This window comes from Physella acuta, unplaced genomic scaffold, assembly GCF_028476545.2.
Source record: "Physella acuta isolate Inbredline_101_S28 unplaced genomic scaffold, ASM2847654v3 ptg000544l, whole genome shotgun sequence".
Lineage (NCBI taxonomy): Eukaryota > Metazoa > Mollusca > Gastropoda > Physidae > Physella > Physella acuta.
The window spans coordinates 881,135-901,937 of record NW_026732063.1 but is presented as its reverse complement, the minus strand read 5'-3'; the positions used below and the strand labels follow the sequence as shown (position 1 = coordinate 901,937).

Below are 20,803 nucleotides of genomic sequence, written 5' to 3'. Positions count from 1 at the left end.
GTGCTGAGTCACTCAGTTACAAACTTCAAACGTTTGCCAATCAGCTTGCTACTTGGACAAATTTTAACAAAAATGAAACTTCACCCCGATAAAACCAAGTCAATTTTTATTACAACTCATCAGAAACGCCTTCGTCTTCCATCCACCGCATTACGCATTACTATAGACAATACAAACATTGAACAGGTATATAGTTACAAATGCCTAGGATTGGTTATAGATCACAACCTCACTTGGTCCGATCATATTCATTTTCTAAGATTGTCCTTATTAAAGAAGACGTTTCAATTAGCAAGGATAAAGAACTTAGGAGCAGGCTAGTTTTTTATGAAGCTTTTATTCAATCTAGGTTGGATTATGCTTCTGTAGTGTGGAGCGGCAGCTTTATAACTAAGGAGCGTCCTCTTCTATCTTTACAAAAAAAGAGCTATCAAACTGGTTACTGGCTTGTCTAGTAGTCAGGATTCTTTTCTTACAACTAAAATACTTCCATTAAATAAAAAGATAATATATACTAAATCAATTATATAAAATATTCCACGAAACAGCCCCCTCTTACTTATCAGACCTATTTTCTTTTAACATAAAATTAAATCGTCGTCTTAATTTACCATTCCCATATACAACTTTTTTCCAAAAACATAGCTTCGCCTACTATGGTTCTAATTTGTGGAACAATCTTCCTAATAAAATAAAGCTATCTAGATCTGAAAATGTATTCAAATCTAAACTAAAACTACAATTATTTAATGACATCTCTAACTGACTCATTGTATCATTTCTCATTCATCTATTATATTCTATTTTTTATCTCATTTTGTATTATAACTATGTAACATTATTTCTTTATTCCACATTTTTAGTGCTGTTACTGCTATGTGTTATTGATTTGTTTTATTTGTTTAAACGGCCAATGTGAAAAAAGGCCTCCGTGCCTACAATTGTAACCGTTTTTTGAATAAATTTGAATAAATTTGAATTTGAATTTCATTCACAATAAAACATCAACTGTTGAAATCGTGTAGGAAGGACACAGTCGTCTTTTTTGGTTGCTGTTATTATAAGTTTTTACAATATCGGCTGGTTGAAAAATGTTCTTTACATTTTCAAAAACAAAAACATCTATATATTTTGTTTTATCACCATAAACATATGTGAAGTGTTTAAGTACTTTCGAAGTCTAAATTGTCAAATCATGGACATTGGTAAACTGATGTTGGTATTATTTTTTATAACAGTATTATAAGTAGACGAATTTAATTTTATATATATATATATATATATATATATATATATATATATATATATATATATATATATATATATATATATATATATATATATATATATATATATATATATATACACATATATATATATATATATATATATATATTAATTTTTTTGCCGGAACAATCATTTTTGCAATGTAATTAGTTATTATTATTTCATATTATAATTATCCCCAAAGAATTACTAGAACTGATTCTAGATGGTAACAGATAACATCGGACGGTTTGGCCTAGCAGTTGAGTGCGATAGAAAGCTAGAATCGAGTTCAAATCCGGGCTTAAGTCAGTACAGTATCTCTAGTCCACCCAGCTGCGGTGGGTACCTAACTCGCGTTAGGGAAACAAAAGCGGCTGGTCATACTGCTGACCACACTATCCATTTATATGCCGAGGTCTCTGAAGCAGATGAACTCTACAGCTTCTACCCCATGTGTCTTTGGTACGAACGGCTAAAAAGATGAGAAGATAACATAAAACGCTAATGAAACTAAAAATGTTTTAAGAATTTTTTAAAAATTATCTTTAAACTAAATGTGTTATTTTATTTAATTATACTTGGTGCGTTTTATATGCTAGTTAATTTTAATATGCAAGCTTTATTTACACTTTTATAGATGAATTTTGAGTTTAAAAATATTAGTTTAAAAAAAAACGTTTTACGATTCTTTTTCTCCATTTTTTTTTAAAACGTAAAAAAAACATTAGGGAAATTCAAGACACGTAAACATGCTCACTTTATTATCAAATAAAAGGTTATGTACTATAGTTATTATATTTAAAGCGCATGTGACACCTGGAAGCGAAAGAAAAACACCTCAAAGCTCTAAATGAAGAAAAGAGGTGATTTGTTAAAGACACAAAATATAATTTCTTTTATTTAGATGCGTCCCAGAATTCAGCTGAAGGTTGTTAGAGAACAGATGAAATATTTGGAAGAACCAATTCAATTGATGGAGCCTGTTATTGGCTTGATAAAAAATGTGAGCGATTATGAATTTCTTTTAATGTTGAATTATGTTATTGTCGTTTCGGGTATAAGCATTTAGGTAGTAAAAAGTTACTTATAGAAGCCATATAGTTTCGACAACTTCAACATGTTTTTTGTCATCAGGCATTGGAAAAACGTAAGACGTGGATGGAAGATATAAATGACAACCCTTCTATTACATACATAGATCTTTGCCAGGAACTTGCATCAGCAACCACGGCCTTGTTGGATGTAGCTTCAAACATTTTAAGTAAACGTTGAAAACAATACGTCTATGTAATTTATGTAATCACTAATGAACTAAAGCAAAAAACTAATTGCAATTTTAATTCAACTTATTATGTATACTTTTACCAAAAGGCGATAATGAAGAGCTTGTCGATGTTGATGGTAGCACGCCATCTTTAGCTCAGTCTACTCTAGAGCCTACAAAAACAGAAACACCTGACCAAAGTGAATCAATAAATCAAGTGACTAAACTAGTTAAAAATCAAGAAGGTATAAAAAAATTTTTTCGCTAAGTCAAAAAGTTAAAAATAGAATAAAAAGTGTGCAAACATTGAACTTATTCTATTGTATTGGAAATGCTGCTATTACTTTATTTGTTATACATTACAGAAGTAGTATTCACTCGACTGGGACTTTTAGAAAACAGAATATCTTGTCTAGAAAGTTCAATACAAAAAACTAAAGAAGACGCGTCAGAAATAAAACAATGGAGAAAAAACTTTGTAACGGAACAGAGTGACATGGGGGTAAACATTGAAAAACTGACTAAAAAACAAAAGCAGAATTTTAAAAATCTCAGAAAACAAATGAGTCAGCAAGATAACAAAATCAAGGAGCTGAACAAAGAAATTGAAATTTTAAAAGAAAAAAAATCCAAATCAAATAAAACACTAGAGAAACTGTCACTAGATATAAAGGAATATGAAAACAACTTACACAAAATAAATAAAGAGATGAAAGATCACGCAGATACAACAGACAGTATAACACAAGAAATTAAAAGACATTCAGATCAGATGTCTACCCTACAAGAAGAGAGTTCTAAAAACATGCTGAATACATCAACTCAATTAGAAAAGGTAAAATTTCTAATTATCTGTGTACACAATTTTACACATGCTGGCCAGATAACGTATTTCACATTTTATGATCTGATTAAATCAAAACACAACTAAGTAACTTTATCAACAGTTTTACCTGTAATATTATTACTAATTTTAAGACACATGTTTTTGTTAGTTGTAATGTGCATTAAAAATAATTAAAATGCAATTTTCTGCTCTTTAGCAAAGTTTGATGTACAAACTCCTACAACAAAGGTTGATGCCCATTGACAAACTGATTCAAATCTTTAACCAGAACTTGCAAACAAGGGGAAAAAAATTAACAAAGGTAAATGTGTAGTAATTTGATAAAATATAAATTATCACGTTGATAATTGTACATTAATTATTAAATCTCCGTTAATAGACCAGTTAATAACTAGTTTTCTAAAATAAGCGAAGCATTTAAAATTGTATAATTATAAAATAATCCATGTTTTAAATTATGTTCTATTTTTACAAGCTGCCATACCCTGTTATGTTTTACGTAACTATGGGATATTTTTAATCAATTTATAAATTATTTTTTTTAGCTGGAAAATATTGAAGATACTATTTCAAAATTGTCCAAAGATTTCAATCTCATTAGTAAGTTTGTCTTAAATGTTTTTATACCAAATCATACAGCCAGACAGATCATATCGTTATGTTCGTTAGCCAGACAGACCATAACGTGATGTTCGTTAGCAAGACATACCATAACGTGATGTTCGTTAGTCAGACAGACCATAACGTGATGTTCGTTAGACAGACATACCATAACGTGATGTTCGTTAGTCAGACAGACCATAACGTGATGTTCGGTAGCCAGACAGACCATGACGTGATGTTCGTTAGCCAGACATACCATAACGTGATGTTCGTTAGCCAGACCATAACGTGATGTTCGTTAGCCAGACAGACCATAACGTAATGTGCGTTAACCAGACAGACCATAACGTGATGTTCGTTAGCCAGACAGACCATAACGTGATGTTCGTTAGCCAGACAGACCATAACGTGATGTTCGTTAGCCAGACAGACCATAACGTGATGTTCGTTAGCCAGACAGACAATAACGTGATAAAGAATGAAACATTTCACTCACTCATAGTGCCAGTCTCTAGACCCGTGGGTTTCCGTCAGGTGTTTGTTTCCTCACCTGGTACATTACACCACCTGGTATGTCGGGGGTCGACCTACAGCCGTCCACCACAGTACCATTCGATATTTACAGAGTTACAGTTTAAGTAAACTAATTTCAAATAACGTCACGTCATCGCTTTATGTTTCTAATATTAAGACGATGCCCCATTAGAGACAGGGATTAAATCTAAAATAAAATAATAACTTGAAAACATTGATAATTGTCACATTTTATTATCTCATTAATTGACTGTAACCTGAAATGAAAAATACAAAAGGTAGACTATGCAGATCTTGTTATGGGTCATTATTAAGTACAACAGAACAAATTTAGTTCTAGTAATTCTTGTTTCAATAGATAATCCATATACAATTAAACTGCCCGAATGGTCAATTGCAGAATGCGACAAATGCCCGAATTGATACTTGCCCGAATGGGACAAATGTCTGAACGGACAATTGCCTGAATGGGACAAATGCCCAAAAGCCACTTACCCGAAGACCTTTTGCCCGAAAAATGGTAACATTGCAGATTACCAAATAGTCATTCTTAATCAACTTAAATTTGAAATTTTGATAATTAAATAAATGTCTTACCAAATTGAAAGGGAACAAAATACTATTAAATATCTTCAAGCATGCATTATGAATTAATTAGTATTTCCTATATTATAGAAAGTGTAGGGCCTACATCTTTTGCTATCTATAAAACAAGACGAAAATATAATTTTCACTTATCTGATGTTTTTAAAATGATTCTCACTTTCTGTATTAAGTAAAAGCTTCAACACATTATCTAAACAAGCTGCATTAAATGAAGATAAAATATAATTGACTACCTTTAGTTTTTAAATTCGCTGCCTAAGGCGCGCTTCATTCAATTGTGAAATAGTCATTACACAAGTTAAGCATAACAAAATAAATCAAACAAACGCGTCTCTGTTCAATGTACCGAGACGGCGCGCCGACTACACCGTGTCATAAGCGCTATATAACCACCGCAACACGTCGGCTAAACAAGGTTTTCAAAACTTACATCAAGACAGTTTAAAAACAGCGCCGCCAACATAGCATTACATTATTAAAGAATAACGGTTTTTACAGCAATTTCTCAAGTTTCAAACATTAAATGTTAAATCTTAAAAGTATTCACATTTTCAAAAATATAAACACATTTGTTTTTATGCCCAGAATTGAGTTATCATAATGTCAAACTTGAATTGATTAAGAATGTCTATTTGATATTAACAAAGGCCCATTCGGATATTTGTCGCAATCGGGAAAGTGTCCATTCGGAAATCGACCTTGGAGCAAACGGCTTTCGCGCAAGTGTATTTCGGGAATTTGTCGTACACCCGGTTTTAGCATTTGTTGTACGTTTTGTGACGTTTTAATTGACCTGCTAAACTGGTAAGGTCAATACGTGGGAAATGATAAACTAACACCGGACAAACTAAGGACCGTACTAAACTAGTGGTCTAGTGTTTCAATTTATGGTCTTTGACAAAGTTATGTAAACATTATAGATTCTTATATACAGTTTATTTTTTGAAAAATAATTGTTTGATTTGGGTTTGTCAATTTTACTTACATTATAAACTGCATACAAAACATATAATGAGATGATAACATAAACTAATGAAACGACAATTTACAAATATTATGGATCAAGTAGTCAGAACATTAGTAAAATTAAACATACGAGCCGGCCCGCGGCATATCATACGCCGCTATTTAGTTGTTGTTTTTTCTACTTTTCAGTAATTCATAATTTGTGAATTCGACAGTACCAACGCTGCCACTGAAAATATTTCTTTAAAACACTATAAGTAGCTCGTTAAGGACCATAACCCCCCCCCCCCTTTCCTTCGCACCCCCCCCTACGTTTAAAATCGTTGGCTCTGCGTGTAAACATTTAGAGTGAACACAGCTCACTAAAACCATGTAGGGGTGGGGAGGTAGGGAGCGCGTTTACAGCTTGTTTTCTAGGCGCGTTTGCAGCTTGTTTTCCAGCGGCTCCCAGAAGAGAATTATATATATAGATGTTTTCTAATCAACAGAGCCACGTGTAGGTCGCATATATGCTTGTCATGTGGAGCTTGCTGATCACACACCTGTCAGTCCTGGATTAATTATTTCAAGATTCTGGGATGTACGTGAATATAACGGTCAACATTTTAATCAACGACAGGAAAATTTGTATCACCACATGATGGTTTATATCTAGTCTGTGTCACTCTACATGAAGGTAAAGATAAACATATTAGAGTTGGTGTGTGGGCTGAAGGCATGTTGTGTACGACTATAGAAGTGAAATGTGCCGACACTAACGCTGCTGGGTCTGTGGTTGTTGACATGAAGAAAGGTCAAGAACTTTATTTTCAAGTGTTGAAAGCAGATCAAAACGCAGCTTTATCCAACTACAGTAGTTTTACCATCGTTGGTTTATAGAAGTAAAACACAAAACAGAATGGACAATACATTTTTAAAACACTAAAGTATGTAACCACTATGTTAAACACACGCTAACAACCTACTATGTGTGTAGACTACAAAAATGTGAATGGTTTATATGCTATTTGTTTAGTCGTCATTACACTGTTCCATCTAATTTAATGGTATCACCAATTAATATTTTCTTCTTGACTACAATAAACATATAAAATAATTATATTTTTTACATATATTTTTTCTTTGTATATGTGCACTAAGTGTAACCTTTCGTGCGCTAAAAATGTAACATAGTTTGTTTTCTTAAATATTAAATTGAAATCCGTATTTTTGAGACAAACTATTTAAAAGACAACTGTTTAAGTTCACAGGACATCAGTGTGTATCATATATATTGAAAATAATAATCCATGTTATGCAATTTTAAATGAATTTAAATAAACGGCAATTAAATCTTATAGTAATTCAATGTAAAAAAACAAACAACAACCTGTATTGTCTTTCTATTGAGTAGCATTGTATTGATAAATTAGCAACTACTCTAACAAACACAATAGGCCACACATGTTTCTACATTATAGATATTCAAACATTTCTATTTATACGTATATATATGTGTATGATTATGTGTATTTGTATATATATATATATATATATATATATATATATATATATATATATATATATATATATATATATATATATATATATATATATATATATATATATATATATATATATATATATATATATATATACATATATATACATATATATATATATATATATATATATATATATATATATATATATATATATATATATATATATATATATATATATATGTGTGTGTGCATGTGCATGTTTAACTTAACCTAAACCTAACCCTAAACCTGAACCTGAACATAATCCTAATGCTAATCCTGATCCTTAAACCATCATATTATTGAAAGGGATGAGGTCCATTTTCTGACAATGTGTTACGAGCGGAAAGTGATAAGGAAATAACGTGTAGGAAGCTTGACTATAACAACATGTTTAATACTCCCAGCAATGTTCCACTTCCACAGGGACTTATCCATTTGACACAATAGTTACTGTGTCTAGGGCCTACGAACGTTTGGGTCTACACAAATTCAGAAAGCAAATAGTGAAAAAAACAGTTAATAAATAAATAAAATATAAGAAGACTTTTGTTTTAATTTTAGTGTGTGTGTGTGTGTGTGTGTATATAGAGTTAGCCTTATAGAACAAGAAAACCAACAAGGTAATGAAAAAAGCCCGGTTGCTCAGCCTAATTACAGCACCAGCTGTCGCCACACTTAACGCGGAGAGGGACTCGCATTAATCATCATGAGCTGTCAAACCGAGCGGGCAAAAAACCCATTAAAGTGGTAACAGCTGTCGCCACACTTAACGGTGGGTTCACGGATAAGCACTTAACGCATTTGATTAAACACCGGACCCCTGCGGTGATCGCTTCCGCGAACTCGACATAAATCGATGATGCGTGACCAATTTAATTAGGCCCTTGTACGGTCCTTCTAAAAAACAAAGGATCGCTGGTGAATCGATAAGTAACAGCTGTTGATAACGAATAGCCGCGGTCGGAACAGCTGTGTCCCCTATACAAAGAACCTTCTAGTACACGCTAGCTAAAAATTAAAAAAAATAAAAAATTTAAAAAATTTAAAAAATTTAAAAAATTTAAAAAATTTAAAAAACTTAAAAAATTTAAAAAATTAAAATCAAATTACGTAACTCGTTAATAAAAATTACACAATATAAACAAAGTAATTAAATTAAACAACAAGTAAACAAACAAATTAAACAATTAAAAAAAGTAAACAAATAATCAAATTACATAACTAGTCAATAAAAATTAATTAAAATTTTAAAAATTAAATTCAAACTAATTAAAAAACGCATTCAAATTACGTTACTAGGTCACTGATTACGTCATAATGTCACTGATTACGTCACAAGGTTACTAATTACGTCACCCTCCGCTTCTCCGCCAACACCAGTTGGCGTAGTATTTTACTATATCTCATTGTCCCTTCCGCATCCGCTCCTCCGGCAGTTGGCGTACACTCCTCCGGCAGTTGGCGTAGTATTTTACTATATCTCATTGTACCTCCACCACCACCATCACCACCGCTCCTCCACATCCCGCTGCGCCAGACTGGGAGTATTTTACTATATCTCATTGTACCTCCACCACCACCACCACCACATCCGGGTGGTGGGAGTATTTTACTATATGTCATTGTTCCTCCACCATGACTCCTCCGCCAAAAATAATAATCAAAAGTGACCTAATATACTACTGCTGTTGAAATTTTTAAACTCTTAAATTAATGCAACCATCACCATTTTATTGCTATATAAACATTACACAATCTCGTGTAGGTGTCACAGCCGCTGTTGAATGTTGGGCTTACGAATGCCAAAAACGCCTGGCCCTACCAAGACAGTGAAATGGCCCTGCTCCCTACCCCCATTTATTAATTCGCAAGTCGATTACCCCCCCCCCCTATGTACACATCCCCGCCCAAACCGTTCAGTAGGACATCACCCCCTAATCAATTACTCACCTCCCCCTTTCACCCGTCAATTTTAAACGGAGATCCAAGTGGGGGGGGGGTAGCAGAAAAGCAGCTTTGGAATCGATTACGTATAGGTATAGTTTTTGAAGTGTTATATATATATATATATATATATATATATATATATATATATATATATATATATATACCTATATATATATTGCTCCTTTTTCTGGACTAGCCACCCCTAACATGAAAACCTCTATACGCCTCGGGCTGGAGATATTGGTTTTCAATTAGAAGATAATAGGAAATATTTTAAATTGCTATAACATGTTATAAATAGAATATACTTGTAATTGGTAATCAATATTAATTCTTGTATGCTATTTATTCTAACTGCTTTTTGTTTGGGATAAGTAGTCCAAAAAAAAAGATAGTTCGTCATATGATTCAAAAAACAAAGCAACATACAGTTTATTATAACAAAATTATAACACAAATGTGTGTTTTTCGTATAAAAATTGTAGTTTTTTATGTTACATAGTTAAGAGAATATAATACGTTTGTTATTGTGTAAATGTCTGTGTTTATTTTCTTGTAAAACAATGCAAATACATAAAGTTTAATTTTACAAATTAGTATAAAACCTAATACATATAATATTATTATTATAAAAAATTAAAGTTCCGATAATTTAAAGTTGTTCATTGCAAGAAAAAAAAAACACTTGTTTTAATATTAATTCAAGTCACTTGAATGTTAGGCGTTTAAAATATACATAAGAAACAAATCATAGTGGTACAATGAATATGTTAGTTTGATGATTTAGAAATGTTTTCTGTCCTGAGCCATCAGAGAGTTATAGTCAGGGGGGGGGGGGGGGACAAGGTCTCCAGATGGACACGGCTTGCCGAGACTTCATACGGGTAGACTTTTGGACTCGTTCGGCGCTTGGGACTTTTCATGACGTATCTGTTAGCGATAGAATATCATGTTGCTGTCAATAGACCAACTGTTTTACTTGTAACTGTATGGTGTGGTATGGCTGTTGGTTTTGATTACAATTATAAATATATAGACTATATATCAAAAAGAGAAAAACAAATTATTTGATAATTTTGAAAAAAAGAGTCAAATCATAAGGCTAGATAGGATAAATGATGTTTAGTATCCAGATATACACATAACTAAATTTTCGCCATCAAATAATATAATACTTGACATAATTTGTTGGAATCGCGAGATGGGGTCGGGGTCGTGGTTGCAGACCGCAACAGATGAGACCATTTAGGAAGGGGTGACCCCAAAAGACAAAAATAGCAACATATATAGGGGAAAAAACTTTTCGTCCGTACAATTAATGTTGAATTGAACTTTAAAAACTCTTTTAAGTACAAATTGACGATCCTGACAATGGGGTGGAGGGTGACACTTTGACATCACATGCTAACTATAGCCAAAACAAGGTTAAATTTGGCTGTATTCATAACCGATTATAGATTAGCATCGTTATTATTAAATGAGATGGCTTTAAAGCTATCACTCATGGGTGGTGGTGACACCAACAGCAAAATTTACACAGAGAAAAAGTTACGTTTGAATTTTTTCTGATACGTCAATCAACGACCGAGGTGGGGAGTGATACCATATCTAATAATTTACTACGAAAACGTTGCTTTTTTTCGATTGAATTTATAGGTGTATTACATTTTAGTATCCACTTACTATTACGTTATTTCAGTATAGCGGATGTAAGTTCTTAGTGTTGTTGATTTAAATAGTATTTGTCTGATCGAAAAACTAATGTTAATCTGGTTTTAAATGTCTAACAACCACCGCTCACAAATGTGTTTTTTTATAAGTTTTAAATTCTAAGTATCACTAAAAATACGGGTTAAGCAAGAAACAGCCTACGTTTAAAAGATTATTCAACTCATTGAAACCTAAAATCTGTGTATATTACCGGTCCTAGGTGCTTTGACCACAGGTGCTTTGACCACAGGTGCTTTGACCATAGGGGGTTTGACCATAGGGGGTTTGACCATAGGGGTTTTGATCACAGCAGGGCTTTGACAATAGGGGGTTTGACCATAGGGTGACATATTGACACATGCACGCATACAAACGTTATCTGTACAATGTAAACTGCATAGTCTAATTTGGGCAGCGAGTGTAGCATACGTTACGAAGGGCTGTTTTCACTGTCGGTGTATTTCAATTTTTTTTTTTACAAATCAATAAAATAGAATAAGTCGAACATAGACCAGCTAGTTTGGATTCGTGTCAATTATGATTTATAGCGCCTTACACTTTCAATATTTCGTCTAATTGTGTTTTGATGTTCTGCACTAATCAAGCAGTCTACAAGCAACAACACACTAAGGTGCAGTTCAATTAAAGATATTTTATTAAATGCAATATGCTACATTTTCTTGGTAAATAATTTCTTCGGCAAATTATCAAACACTATTTTGTATTATTCTGTTTAAAACTGTATAACATGTATGACTAAACTATATAAATTGTCCATGAATTTTTAACATACTGAATTATTGCAAAATCATTATTTAAAAAAATAAATCAAACAGAATTACTTAAATTTAGCCGCAAATGGTGATTTTTAGATAGAGTACATCCATATGTAAGGGATCCTTTACGTATAACACATTTGATCGCGGGCGTTGGTTTTTCGTTTATTTCATTGTGTTTGACGGTAAAAGATCTATTATATCCCGCGTGTGTAAGTATATTAATTTCCCATGTTACTGTCTGTGAGTGAATTCTACACAGCTTTACAATTAGAGCAGTTAGTTGACCAAACAGTCAAACATTGTCTGCTCCTTTTTTCAGTATCATGATCTTCCCGGGCTTCTAATAAAGGTGTACCAAGCTATATTTATGAAAATTTTTATTTCCCTTTAGTGTTCAATGCAATTTTCTGGTCTGTGGCTTCACTAAAACAAAACTTCCGGCCCACTGAAGCCTACGTGATTTTCCCAACCCGACTTTCGCCACACTCACTTACACACACACACACATACACACAGTTCATCTTTTTTTTCAAGACATTTTCTATACGAAAACTAAACCACGAACGCTGACATTTTACTTATCAAATATCTCTCATGACGGTTACGTAGATCTTTAACGTTAACCTTTACTTCTATTCGATACAGATCTCAATAAAAACAATAAAAACAAATACCCCAGCTTAAATTGAAAATAAATTGTTCAGCCAAATGTGTACAATCCTTGAAATAGCTCTGACCTTCCCTCTTGAGTTTACTCTACACATGGGTCTAGTTAAGCTTTGCTGCAAATATAAATCTGTCTGGTTTATGACGTCACACTTTGACGTCATTATCCCCATGTTCAGTTAAGAGAGCTCATTATTGCTCACACTACAGTCCTGAGTTTAATCACTCTACGAGATGAGGCCCGATAACCAGAGACAGCAACCCATCTAGAAAAGAAAATTCTTAAATGAAACAACTGCTGTTCAAGTTTAAAAACATCTCACGCATAGAAGATTAAAATTAACAATTTTTAAATGGTTTAGTTATGGATTGTCCCAATAAATTAGCTATATCTGTGGTAAGTGTATTTTGGAACTTAACAGCCATTTCTTGACACCACCATCAACATCTTCTAATAGGTTATACCTATAGAACTCAACCCCTAATTGTCGTAATTATAATTGTATATCATTTGACTAGCAAATAGATATAAGCAATGCAGAGTACAACATACATCTATTACTAAGATCTAAATGACACCTATCGTCCCTACTGTCCGTTTACAGGTTAACTATTTTCTATGGTCAAAGTATATTTCAATGCAAGCCTTGATATACAAGAATCTTGATTATTTATAGGATACTTTAACACATGTCTCAACCATTCATGGAAAAATAATATTATTTAAGACAGCACTACCATAAAACAACAGCCTAACAATAGATTTTAAGTTTGACATTTTTCTGGACTTTATTTTGTACCCAACACAAATCCCAATCCGAAAAAGTTTAATAACCTTTTGACGACTGTAGATCTATATAACAGGAGATGTTCTGTGCACCACAAAGAAAAAAATGTTAAGTTACCTAAATTCATGTGTTAAGAAACTAGAAAAACAACAGTTTTGTCCCTTGTAAGTTGACGTCATGCATTAGGTAATATCGGGATTTTCCTTTTTGAAGTTTCACTTTAACGGATGAACTTGGCAGATGTGGAAGGCCTTCAGCACTCTAAAGACAAGACCGGTTCTACTGTAAGCTAAACATATTCCAAAAGTTATAAAGTAAGTGTAAACATCCCATTTACATACAATTAAATTCATCTTTACACAGTAACGACAACAATAAACATGAAACGTATGCTGAATAAGCTGCACATTTTATTTAAACTATTTGATATTTGTCTTTTATTAAATATAAAACTAATATTTGTCTAAGTTAATTTCGAATATACATTAAATTTTACTTAGTTTGAGATAGACATAAATATGACATAAATATGATTTTTTAATCATTTAAATTTGTTAAAGTTGGAGGCAATCGACTATCTCTAGTACGTGTCGTCTCTTGTCGCCATCTTTATCACTTTAACACATTTTTTTATAACATCGGGTTTTCCCGTTAGATCCTTTATAATTTTACTAAATAGGCCTACTTGCCTACATTTATAATTTTACTAAATAGGCCTACTTGCCTACATTTATTTAGTAAAGAGTAAAATTTCATGTAGTAAGTTAAAAATGATTATCAAAGAAATAAGACGTTTAAACATCTTGACAGATATTTAATCAGTGAGAAAGCCTATGACAAAATAAAGCTGTTTTCTGAATAATACTGCTATCAAATTTAATCTACTGAGACTTAAACTATAAAAGTTTTCTTAACGTTATTTTTAAAATTGTCTTTCAATTTTTCTGGTTAATCAAGTTAATTAGTCAATACCGCGACCAAATCTTTTAATTTTTTTCTTAGATGCGACCCAGGATTCAAGTTGAACTTGTTGCACGGCACAAAAAATATTTGGAAGAACAGATACAAGTTCTGGAACCTGTGTTGGATGTTATGAAACAAGTAGTTGATCATTAATGTTGTTATTGATTAAATAATACATAGAAGAATATTAAACGCTTAACACGTTTCATTAAAAAAATCATACAATTTTTTACAAGGCTGTACAAAAAAGTAAGACTTGGATAGAAGAGGATAAAAATGAAAATCCCTCCTTCACCTACATAGAAATACATCAAGAGCTAGACTCAGCTACTTTGTGTTTGTTGAATGCGGCATCATCAATTATAAGTAAGTGCTTCTATAATTATAATAAATGAAAGATTTGTAAATCTCTACTAGCCTAATGAAAGCAAACAACGAACGTAAAAAAATATACCGTACATCAAACAAAATTAAGATTTGAAACATGAAAGAAATTGATACAAATATTTAACAACACATATCCAATTATCAAGTTATGTAATGACACATTATTTTTATTCATTTACATTACCTAGATGAAAATAAAGACTACATAGACGTGGAGGAATATACGCCATCATTACCCCAGTCAACACCACAGACTACAGCAGCAGATAAACGTGACCCTAGTGAATCAAAAGATCAAGTTACTATACAAGTTCAATCAACAGCGGGTATAAACTATTTTCAAATTAAAACATTTTTGTAAAACTTTACATGTAGAAGTGTATTCCTTATTTTCTTCTCCTAGATGTAATTACTACTTCCAATAATTGTTTTTGGTATTTTTATTGCATTAGAAATAGTGAGTCGACTTGAGCAGATAGAGACAGCCATATCATCTCTACAAGACGTCAGTCGACTTGAGCAGATAGAGACATCCATATCTTCTCTACAAGACGTCAGTCGACTTGAGCAGATAGAGACAGCCATATCTTCTCTACAAGACGTCAGTCGACTTGAGCAGATAGAGACAGCCATATCTTCTCTACAAGACGTCAGTCGACTTGAGCAGATAGAGACAGCCATATCTTCTCTACAAGACGTCAGTCGACTTGAGCAGATAGAGACAGCCATATCTTCTCTACAAGACGTCAGTCGACTTGAGCAGATAGAGACAGCCATATCTTCTCTACAAGACGTCAGTCGACTTGAGCAGATAGAGACAGCCATATCTTCTCTACAAGACGTCAGTCGACTTGAGCAGATAGAGACAGCCATATCTTCTCTACAAGACGTCAGTCGACTTGAGCAGATAGAGACAGCCATATCTTCTCTACAAGACGCCAATCACAAGTTTACAGATGACATATCAGAAATAAAACAATGGAGAGACAACTTTGTAACAGAACAGAGTGACATGGGGGTAAACATTGAACAACTGACTAAAAAACAAAAGCAGAATTTTAAAAATCTTAGAAAACAAATGAGTGAACAAAATAACAAAGTAAAGGAGCTGAACAAAGAAATTGAAAGTTTAAAAGAAAAAGAATCCATGTCAAACAAAACACTAGAGAAACTGTCTCTGGATATGAAAGAATATGAAAACAACTTACTTAAAATAAATAAAGATGTGCAAGATCACGCAGACAAAACAGATATTATAACTCAAGAAATGAAAAGACATTCTGTTAAGATGTCTACGCTACAAGAAGAGATTTCTAAAAACTTGCGGAATACATCAACTCAATTAGAAAAGGTAAAATTGCTAATTATCTGTGTACACAATTTTACACATGCTGGCCAGATAACTTTTTCACATTTAATAACCTGGTTAAATCAAAACTCAACATAGTAGCTTAATCGCCAGTTATACTTTAATATTATTACTAGATTTAAAACACATGTTTATGTTAGTTTTTATGTCCAGTAAAAGTATTCAAAATTTTAATGCATTAATTGAATCTTCTTCTCTTTAGCACAGTGTGATGTACACACTACTTCAACAGAGATTGATGCCCAAACTGATTCAAATCTTTAACCAGAACTTAAAAACTCGGGAAGAAAGAAAAACGAGGGTATATGTATAGTGATTTTATTAAAAATTAAATTGCGACGTTGATAAATCCGGTATTAAATATTAACACTCTGTTAATAAACCAGTTACTAACAAATCTTTTCTTAAATTAAGCGATACATTTATAATTTAAAAAAACAACAAGACTTACAATTTGCCCTACCAAAGTTAATGTCATTGTAGCAATTGTATGTTTTACGTAACCATGTGACTTTTTAATTCATTTTATAAAATATCTATTTTAGGTGGAAAATATTGAAGATACCATTTCAAAATTGTCCAAAGATTTGAATCTAATAGGTAAGTTTGCCTTAAAAAATTAATTTTAGCCAGACAGACCATGACGTGATGTTCGTTAGCCAGACAGACCATAACGTATGTTCGTTAGCCAGACAGACCATAACGTGATGTTCGTTAGCCAGACAGACCATAATGTCATGTTCGTTAGCCAGACAGACCATAACGTGTTTTTCGTTAGCCAGACAAACCATAACGTGATGTTCGTTAGCCAGACAGACCATAACGTGATGTTCGATAGCCAGACAGACCATAACGTGATGTTTGTTAGCCAGAAAGACTATAATTCGTTAGCCAGACAGACCATAACTTGATGTTCGTTAGCCAGACAGACCATAACGTGTTGTTCGTTAGCCAGACAGACCATAACGTGATGTTCGTTAGCCAGACAGACCATAATGTCATGTTCGTTAGCCAGACAGACCATAACGTGTTTTTCGTTAGCCAGACAAACCATAACGTGATGTTCGTTAGCCAGACAGACCATAACGTGATGTTCGATAGCCAGACAGACCATAACGTGATGTTTGTTAGCCAGAAAGACTATAATTCGTTAGCCAGACAGACCATAACTTGATGTTCGTTAGCCAGACAGACCATAACGTGTTGTTCGTTAGCCAGAAAGACCATAACGTGATGTTCGTTAGCCAGACAGACCATAACGTGATGTTCGTTAGCCAGACAGACCATAACGTGATGTTCGTTAGCCAGACAGACCATAACGTGATGTTCGTTAGCCAGACAGACCATAACGTGATGTTCGATAGTCAGACAGACCATAACGTGATGTTTCTTAGCCAGAAAGACTATAATTCGTTAGCCAGACAGACCATAACTTGATGTTCGTTAGCCAGACAGACCATAACGTGTTGTTCGTTAGCCAGACAGACCATAACGTGATGTTCGTTAGCCAGACAGACCATAACTTGATGTTCGTTAGCCAGACAGACCATAACGTGATGTTCGTTAGCCAGACAGACCATAACGTGATGTTCGTTAGCCAGACAGACCATAACGTGATGTTCGTTAGCCAGACAGACCATAACGTGATGTTCGTTAGATAGACAGACCATAACATGATGTTTGTTAGCCAGACACACCATAACGTGATGATCGTTAGCCAGACAGAGCATAACGTGATAAAGAATGGAACATTTCACTCACCCATAGTGCCAGTCTCTAGACCCGTGGGTTTCCGTCAGGTGTTTGTTTCCTCACCTGGTACATTACACCACCTGGTATGTCGGGGGTCGACATACATCGGTCTACCCTAGTACAGTAAGCGATTTACGACAATTTCAAATGAACTAATTTCAACTGACTTAACTTCATCCCGATATGTTTCCAATATTAAGACGGAGTCCCAAACGAGCAAGAGCTGAATTATAAAATAATATAGTAACTTACATTTTTTAACATCTAATATCTAATAATTTACTGTAAACTGAAATGAACAATACAAAACGTTGAATAATATGTGCAACATAATAACTTTTGTTCTAGTAAATTTGGTGTCGATAGATAAACCTTATATAATTAAAGTATAATGTGAACACACACGGATTATAACGGGGGCAGGACGATTTCTCGAAAGATAAATGACCGAATGGACACTTGCATTCGTGCAAGTGTCTATTCGGGAAATCGGCCTTCGGGCATTCGGGAAAGTATCTTTCTGGAATTTGTCTTAGACCGATTATAACATAACGCAATAAACATTTGTTCTACTTTTTCTGACCTTTTACGTCACCTATTACACTCGTAGTTTCAATACGTAGGACACGATAAACTAACACCACTAAAACTGAGGACCGTGCTAAACTATTGGTCTAGTGTTTAATTTGTGGTCTTAGACAAAATTATGTCAACATTATGGATTAGTAGGCAAATACACAATTTATTTTGTGTTAAAGATGTTTGAACAACATTCAAAACACATATACTTAGTTTATATTTAGTGTTAGTAACATAAACTAATAATACGACAATGCACATATGATGGATCAAATAGTCAGAGCAACGTGATCATCCATTTATGACTTCCACGTGTGGAGGGGGAGGTGAACCGAATAAAATATACTTTTTGTAAACGCATGTGGAATGGAGAGGGGGGGGGTCGGGTCCACAAGCTTAATTTAACAACAAAATACTTTTTAAAAATGCACATAAAATGTAGGTTATAGACCTACATTAAATAGGCAGTTCTCGTGTTGAATATCCCCAGCAAACGGGTGAATAAATCTAGCCAAACTGCAACAAATGTATACCGCCAGCCTAGGAAAATAAGCGGATATTTTTTTTACTATCGGTAGGGGGAGGGGGCAGTGACCGCGGCAATTATCTAAAGTATTTCACGGTATTTCAAGTTTAATTTTAAACATTTCAAACAATTTAAGCTTGACGTTTGAAAACAGATCTAGGCTGTGATTGATCCTGTGACTAAATCATTGTAGGACTACATCATTACTTTGTGTCAAAACCTAAGATGACGCAGATCTAGTGATATTTTTTCTTCAAGTAAAAAAACTACAAATTGTCACGTTACAGTAAGATATTAAAACAACAGCATGTGTATAATATGCTCGCTTGGTCAGGTGTGTAGGGCTCACGGTCAGCGGGACTTCGATTAAAGGGGGGCAGGTGGTTTGTTATGGAAACATAATATGTAGCATTAAATTGTGATAGAGTAATATAATGACGTCACGTTGATTAGCTGAATTTACCCCACCCATTTATTCGTTAATAGCTAGACAGACACAAATGACATTACAATGTTCGGTCTACAGCATCTTCAATAAACATTTGTGTTAAAATTCCAAATTTTTGTGGACGTCATAAATGGATGACACCATTCGTGAAATTTAACATATAAATCATACATATGTTTTCTAATCAACAGAGTCACGTGTATGTAACAGATATGCTTGTCATCTGGCGCTTGCTGATCTCACTCCTGTCAGTGCTGGATCAATTATTTCAACATTTAGTAAAGTTCGTGAATATAACGGTCAACATTTTAATCAAACAACAGGAAAATTTGTATCACCACATGATGGTTTATATCTTGTCTGTGTAACTCTACATGAATGGGAAGATAAAGAGATTAGAGTTGGTGTGATGGCTGGAGTAGAGTGGTGTACGGTTATAGAAGTGAAATGTGCCGACACTAGCGCTGCTGGGTCAGTGGTTGTTGACATGAAGAAAGGTCAAGAACTTTACTTTAGAGTATGTAAAGCTGATCAAGACGCAACGTTATCCTGCTACAGTAGTTTTACTATTGTTAGTTTATAGAAGTACAACACAAAACATGGTGGATGGGAAATTCTCAAGACAATAAAATATGTAACCACCAAGTAAAACTCAATCTTACAACTCACTTCGTGTGTAGACTTCATGTATACAAACACTTGAATGGTTTAAATGTTGTCTGTTTAATTATCATTTTACACTTCCGAATAATTTAAGGGAACAAGATACCCATGTTTTCGATAAAATTGTAATTTTGCTCCCCAAAATTTTTATTTCCTAATTCGATACTAATACCTTTTATCTCTCTAACCCGAACATCTCGGACTTCTACAGCTTACGGTTATCCGTTTATTGCGATGTGAAACATGGTACCCCCCGACAAGTTTTCACACTACTACGCGGACAGCGGCTATCTTCGAGCGGGTATTACATGTATTTATGGCCCGCGGGGCACCATAAACTTTACAGCAATCTAAGGGCCAAGCACTCGTGTACCCGCTGGTGTAGTGACCTTTTCTTTTGTTCTAAAAATAAGTGAGATAGAAGTTGTTTTCTACAAAGTAAAATTTTATATCAAACTCCATATAAGGGCATGCACGTAAAAATTATGAAGGGGAAGAGATTCATTGATACGCTTGACCAATCATATTATAGTACAGTAAATCAAAATAATTCACGATAGGCTGCAACTAACCACGTGTGCTAGGCAGCCATCTTGTTTCTAGATAAACAA

The 20,803-nt window shown here is 33.6% G+C and overlaps 2 protein-coding genes across 2 annotated transcripts; both read left to right on the top strand.

Moving 5' to 3' along the window:
* The first annotated feature begins 2,427 nt into the window (after nt 1-2,427).
* On the top strand, nt 2,428-6,968 carry LOC131946092 (chromosome partition protein Smc). Its single transcript, XM_059306734.1, has 6 exons — nt 2,428-2,530; nt 2,641-2,778; nt 2,899-3,368; nt 3,577-3,681; nt 3,926-3,980; nt 6,745-6,968. Exons 1-6 carry the CDS (start codon nt 2,428-2,430, stop codon nt 6,966-6,968), a joined length of 1,095 nt encoding a protein of 364 aa, XP_059162717.1.
* A 6,742-nt stretch (nt 6,969-13,710) lies between these two features.
* Nucleotides 13,711-20,279, top strand: LOC131946112 (protein Daple). The gene is made up of 8 exons (XM_059306755.1): nt 13,711-13,819; nt 14,508-14,606; nt 14,705-14,834; nt 15,044-15,181; nt 15,308-16,206; nt 16,427-16,525; nt 16,770-16,824; nt 19,721-20,279. The coding sequence occupies exons 2-8, from the start codon at nt 14,508-14,510 to the stop codon at nt 20,110-20,112; spliced, it is 1,812 nt and encodes a 603-aa protein (XP_059162738.1). The 5' UTR covers nt 13,711-13,819; the 3' UTR covers nt 20,113-20,279.
* Nucleotides 20,280-20,803: the final 524 nt, after the last annotated feature.

What these genes read in the sequence shown, in the direction of transcription:
- LOC131946092 (XM_059306734.1), top strand. Translation starts at nt 2,428, where the DNA reads ATGGAAGATATAAATGACAACCCTTCTATTACATACATAGATCTTTGC. An exon ending in ACTAGTTAAAAATCAAGAAG is followed by an intron (nt 2,779 to 2,898) that starts GTATAAAAAAAT and finishes TATACATTACAG; the next exon opens with AAGTAGTATTCACTCGACTG. An exon ending in CAAAGATTTCAATCTCATTA is followed by an intron (nt 3,981 to 6,744) that starts GTAAGTTTGTCT and finishes GTTTATATCTAG; the next exon opens with TCTGTGTCACTCTACATGAA.
- LOC131946112 (XM_059306755.1), top strand. Translation starts at nt 14,508, where the DNA reads ATGCGACCCAGGATTCAAGTTGAACTTGTTGCACGGCACAAAAAATAT. An exon ending in TGTTGGATGTTATGAAACAA is followed by an intron (nt 14,607 to 14,704) that starts GTAGTTGATCAT and finishes ATTTTTTACAAG; the next exon opens with GCTGTACAAAAAAGTAAGAC. An exon ending in ACAAGTTCAATCAACAGCGG is followed by an intron (nt 15,182 to 15,307) that starts GTATAAACTATT and finishes TTATTGCATTAG; the next exon opens with AAATAGTGAGTCGACTTGAG.